At 50.4% G+C, this 5,978-nt stretch overlaps 2 gene segments (V, D, J or C); both read right to left on the minus strand.

The window, feature by feature from the left end:
* Positions 1 to 996: 996 nt before the first annotated feature.
* LOC109378453 (Ig heavy chain V region MC101-like) lies at positions 997 to 1,471 on the minus strand (the record flags this gene model as incomplete). The annotated part of the segment is given in 2 exon segments: positions 997 to 1,296; positions 1,378 to 1,471. Coding segments are annotated over 2 exon segments (346 nt in total), but the record flags the coding sequence as incomplete, so codon positions are not given.
* Positions 1,472 to 5,601: 4,130 nt separating this feature from the next.
* Positions 5,602 to 5,978, minus strand: part of LOC109378454 (Ig heavy chain V region MC101-like) — a 5,199-nt gene continuing 4,822 nt past the window's right edge. The window contains 1 exon segment of the V gene segment in view: positions 5,602 to 5,915. Within this exon segment, the coding sequence occupies positions 5,602 to 5,915 (314 nt within the window).

Below are 5,978 nucleotides of genomic sequence, written 5' to 3' on the forward strand. Positions count from 1 at the left end.
GTCATATGGTTTCTGAGTTATTAGACATGTGCAAGGGTCAGCAGCCAGCTGTGTCCGCTCATGACACAGTCCTGTCCTGCAATAGTGCCTGTGTCAATGTGAGTCATGTTTACACAACACATGGTTCAACAGGGCCCCCTTCAGACCCAGTGAGTGGAACTTGCCCTGGGGTTTCCACAGATGCACAGACGTGTTAGATGAATTAGGAGATGACGTGGGGGCACGTGAATATCCACATATGAACTGGACCTCCATTCTGTGACAGGTACTGTGGGGGAGCTGAGAGTGTGAGCAGAGCTCCAGCCACATGGAGCTCAGTGTCTAGGGTGGATTTAGTGAGAATTAGGACAGTAGGTGACAGAAGGTGATGTTGGGTGGGGTTCAACCTCCACCCAAGTAAAGGAGGAATGGGAGTTTAGTGTGTTATAGGGAGAATAGAGACTTTTGGGGTGAGGTCCTGGGGACTGCTCCCCCGTGGGGGCATGTGTGCCTGTGTGAAGTAAGGGCCATGTGGGGACCCCGTGGGCATGTGGGGGGCAGAGCCTGAGCTCAGCACACAGGGGCCTGGACTGTGCTGGGGTCTCTCTGTGGAAAGTGTTTCCCAACCACAGGGAACATGAGAGCCCTCAGGTTGGTATCTGTTGAGAAATAAAAACAGGACACACAGGAAGTCAGTTAAGAAACAAATTCACAGCTGAATGTCATTGTAAACAGTGTTTCCCCCTGTGTGTGGCTGTTGAGATTAGGAGAAATTCGAGTCACAAAGATGGTTCAAGACTTTTCCCTGGGGCAGCTGAGGAATTTCAGAGAAAACCTCTGTTCCCAACATGAATTCCCTTCTCCACCCAGGTCCCAAGCTGGTCCTGGGGCTGGTCCCTGTGCTCAGTGTGTCCCAAGCGCCCCCTGGTGTCCCGAGGGCCCCCTGCAGCCCAGCTCCCTCTCCCCTGCAGGGAAGTTTGTGCCTGGGCTCACACTGACTTCCCCTCACTGTGTCCCTCGCACAGTAATACACGGCCATGTCCTCAGCTGTCAGGCTCTTCAGTGTTAAATAAACTTGGCTCTTGGAGGTTTCCTTGGTGATGCTGAGGCGGGACTTAAGCGTTGGGTTATAGGCTGTGCTTCCACCACCCCACACAACACCAACCCACTCCAGCACCTTTCCAGGAGCCTGGCGTATCCAGTGTACACCATAGCTGCTTAAAGAGAATCCAGAGACTGTGCAGGTGAGGGACAGGGTCTGCGAGGGCTTCACCAGTCCTGTGCCCGACTCCTGCAGCTGTACCTGGGACAGGACACCTGGGGACAAGGAGAATCAGTGTCACTCACGTGCAGTCACAGCCATCCCATAGGCCTGTGTCTGACATCTGAGACCCTCACCTTGGGGGGCTGTCACCAGGCACAGGAGAAGACCCAGCAGCCTCATCTTCTTCTAGACCACAGCTCTGCCTTCCCCAGAGACTCAGCCCTGTGTGAGGAGAGATCTGTGAGCTCACAGCCCAAGGAGGGTTTTACCCTGGAGCCTGCAGAGAAATTTGCATGTGGGGCAGCCTGGTCCTTATAAGTGGGGAGGGACGGAGTCAGGCCCCCCTGGTCCTTCTGAGCACAGTATGGTCTCGTCTCTTGAATTCACAGCATCTGAGTCTGAGATGAAAGAGCACACAGTCTATAACATACACTGAAAAAGAAAAAGCCCCACTTTTCTGACTATAAAAGTAAATGCTGGACTAGTTGAGCTGATCGCAGGTTTTTAAAACTTACAGATATTTGTAATAATTATTAAAGTGATTAGCATTATGTACAGACTCATCCTGACACTGAATAGTCTAAATATATTCAGTTATCAAGTATTTATAAACATGACTGAAATATAATAATATTTTAGTAAAAGTTATTGTAAATATCATCACACAATAAAAGCCAGTACCTCCCATTCTCCTGGTTTTCAATGCTGTTTAAGGTCTGTACTCTGTGTGTCATATCTAGGGAGCCCTTGGCTTTTCCAAGGTCACACATATTCTGGTCCATTGATGTGTGTCTATCTCTCCACCAATTCCACACAATCTTCATTATTGAAGCTACATCACAAGCCTCTTCCCACTCTCAGAACTCTTCAATAGTAACTAAAAATAACAAAATGCTTTGGCAGTTCTGGATTTCTGACCATCCTGAAGAGAAGGGCTGCAGACAGATATTTGTCTCCATGACAATCATCTCTGCAGGTCCCAGGAAGCACACATCCTGGTCTGAGGATTTGGGCCTCTCCATCCCTTTCTGATGGAGGTCAGGGACATGGGGGTGTCGGCTGTGGGGTCACTGATGACTCAGGGATATGTGCTCATGACCTGCAGGCTCCTCAGTCCCCACTGTCTATTCTGATGCCCACGGCTGGGCTGCAGTGACTGCTGGCCCTTTGTAACATAGATTAAAGATAAATGATGACTGTCCCAGGACAGAGCTGAGCCTGTTCTCTCTCTTCGCTGCTCGGGAGGGGTACAGAGTCTGGGATCAACTACAGAGGCCCCTGAGCAGGAGCTCAGACCCCACAACACCCTGACTTGAGAGAGATTCCTAACTTTGCCCACAGTTTAGGAAGGAGGTGTTGACTTTGTCCAAATGAGGCCACAGAGCACAGCACAGAGACACGCACAGGAAGCCCCACTTGACACTGAGGTTCCCCAGATGGCGGAGCCCAACCAGAACAGCCAGTCATGAAGACAAGCAGTGACAGGACGTCTCTAAGGCCCCCTCTCAACACTAGGCCTTCCTGCTTTAGTACCAATTGTCTGCATTCTATCATGAGATGTGAGTCAGGTGTGGGCACAAGAGGACACACAGGAGGGATCAGGGGAAACAGAGTTAATCACACTCACAGGTCCAGGAAACAGGAGGCTCGGGGCCCCGTGAGGCCACGTGGAGGCACCAGGGTGGTCAGGAGGCAGGAGACAGGGAGCGAGGGGCAGCTGAGGACCCGGCTCACTGGGCTTTCCCTGGGAAAGGAGGGGCGGGCAGGTGAGCAGCTTCGGATGGACGAGGTTGAATAATGTCGGGGCTCAGAGGTGGGGAAAACTGTGGGTCCTCTGTCCTCTACCGTGTACCATGAAGATAGGCCTGGGAAACCGAGTCGTACCCCCAGAAGCTCCTATTCAGACCCCTGAGCACACCAGGTACCAGCATCCAAATTCCCCTCCAGACTCCGGGTTCAGCTCCCCTCTGCTTGTCAGCTCGGGCTCAGGCTTATTGTGGGCGTGTGGGTGGGGCTGGAGGCTGTATCCCTGTGTGCTGGGCGGAGGCTCCTATAAACTCATGGGTCTAGTGTGTGGATTCTCTTTCCCTGTCACACGATTCATTTCTATTTGATAAAGTAGATAAACCCATACTTATGCAGGACACAATGTGGTGGACTAGAGAAGGCTAGCTTCTATAGAAATAGATCTAACAGGTGGAACGGTCTACACCATACAATGAATTAATCCTGTTCCCCTTGGGTTAGGGATGCTGGGCCGTCCACATGAGGAGTGGACACAGAAAGGTTCTTCAGAGTAACGAGGAGGCCACTTCTGTGGGAAGCTCACATGCTCCTTAGTCTATCCAACCAGGAAATCCAAACACACGGGGTACCCTAAATGGGAAATCTCATCACCTCTGATCACACCCACCTGCACGGCCCCTCTGAACAGACGTCTTCCTGAGTATGGCGAGGCTTCACAGCAAACACCTTTCTGTGGGTCTAAAGCTAAAGTCACCAGCAGGCCGACTGTGCCATGTCAGGGCCCCTTGCAAAATCAGTGTCAGTTTAAGAATTTAGTGACACTGAGAACGCAGCATTCTCTCAGTAATGCACAATTCCTGCTTTTTGTTCTTTTCAGTTGAATGGCTTTAACATGACTCCCACATCTTTAGCCTCATTCTGCAAAGAGAAAGTGTCTCTTCTTCTTGTGATACCAAGTTGGGCCCCTCCCACCAGGTGTCCTGGTGCAGGACTGTGGAGTGACCGGTCCCCTAGTGGTCACGCTGAGCCACACAGGCTGTATGATGCAGGCATATTGTCAAGATAGTTTCCACTCCCTCAAAGTTTTTGGAGCAACGATTCATATATAATGTCAGTGTTTAGCTCAAACAACAGGATAGGATATGGAGAAAACTGATGGAAACACCTTGCCACATTTCCAATACTTTTAATTGCAAAAATTGGAGTATAGCTGCTTGCTTCAATATATGTTCATTTTTTTAGCTAGTTTTTAAATTCTACAATAAAAGTGATTGAAACTTTTAGAGAATGTGAGTGAATATAAAGTGAGAAAACAATATTTTAAATGTTTGTACTGAGAGTAATACTCAATTATTCTCTATTCTCTATCCAGCTTCTTAAGTAAAGTCTGCTCACACGCATTTGCTATATTTAAACTTTTTTCTCCTGAACATACTCCAGTTGTGGGTCTTGTCTCAGTCCTGCTTCATGTCTTTCCCATAACTTTAGCTCACAAATATCTGACTCTATGTACGGGCTGTTCACTGAGACAGGTGGAGTGACCAATACACCCACAGTATTCGCTGTCCTTTGTGTCAACATAGCCAGCCATGAGGTTTCCATGTGTTACTTTCTAAATCTGGGTCTATATGGATGTCCTGTGTCATAGGCTTCTGACTTGGTGCCCAGTAGTCAGCAGCCAGATGTGCCCCCTCTTGTGAAGGGCTTGTCCTACAATAGTGCCTGTGTCACTGTGAGTCATGTGTTTCCAGGACATGTCAACTCAGTAGGGCCACCTTTAGAACCAGTGAGTACAACCTGCCCTGGGGTGTCCACAGATGGGCACACATGTTAGATGAATTAGGAGATGACGTGGGGGCACGTGAATGCCCACGTATGTACTGGACCTCCCTTCCGTGATGGGTACTGTGGGGGAGCTTGGAGTGTGAGCAGAGCTCCAGCCCCATGGAGTTCAGGGTCCAGGGCAGATTTAGTGAGAATTAGGAGTAGGTGACAGAAGGTGATGTTGGGTGGGTTTCAACCTCCACCCAAGTAAATGAGGAATGAGAGGTCAATGCGCTGTAGGGAGGACAGAGACCACTTGGTGGAGGTCCTGGGGGCTGAACATAATCCTGTGGGGCCACATGTGCCTGTGTGAAGGAAGGGCCATGTGTGGACCCTGTGGGCATGTGGGGGGCAGAGAGCCTGAGCTCAGCACACAGGGGCCTGGACAGTGCTGGGGTCTCTCTGTGGGAAATGTTTCCCAACCACTGGGAAGACGAGAGTTCTCAGGATGGTCTCAGTAGAGAAATAAAAACAGGATACACAAGGAGCCAGTCAAGAAAAGAACCAAAGTAACTGTTGAATGTCATTGTAAACAGTGTTTCCCCCGTTGTGTGTGGCTGCTGAGAATAATATAAATTAGTCACACAGATGGTACAATACTTGTCCCTGGGGGCATCTGAGAAATTTCAGAGGAAATCTCTGTTCCCAAGAGGAAGTCCCTTCCTCACCCAGGTCCACACCTGCTCCTGGGGCTGGTCCCTGTGCTCAGTGTGTCCTGAGTGTCCCCTGCAGCCCAGCCCCCCATCCCCTGCAGGGAGGTTTGTGTCTGGGCTCACACTGACTTCCCCTCACTGTGTCGCTTGACAGTAATATACAGCCGTGTCCTCGACTCTCAGGCTGGTCATTTGCAGATACAGCATGTTCTTGGCGTTGTCTCTGGAGATGGTGAATTGGCCCTTCACCGAGTCGGCATAGCTTGTGCTACTTCCACTACGACTAATGTATGAGACCCACTCCAGACCCTTCCCTGGAGCCTGGCGGACACAGTTCATGCCGTAGCTACTGAAGGTGAATCCAGAGGCTGTGCAGGAGAGTCGCAGAGACCCCCCAGGCTGCACCAAGCCTCCCCCAGACTCCACCAGCTGCACCTCACACTGGACACCTGCAAACACAGAGAGGTCCTGGTCAGAAACTGTCACACACCCACTGTTGCACTCATTCATGT

This window comes from Hipposideros armiger, unplaced genomic scaffold (assembly GCF_001890085.2).
Source record: "Hipposideros armiger isolate ML-2016 unplaced genomic scaffold, ASM189008v1 scaffold_2006, whole genome shotgun sequence".
NCBI classification, from domain to species: Eukaryota; Metazoa; Chordata; class Mammalia; order Chiroptera; family Hipposideridae; genus Hipposideros; species Hipposideros armiger.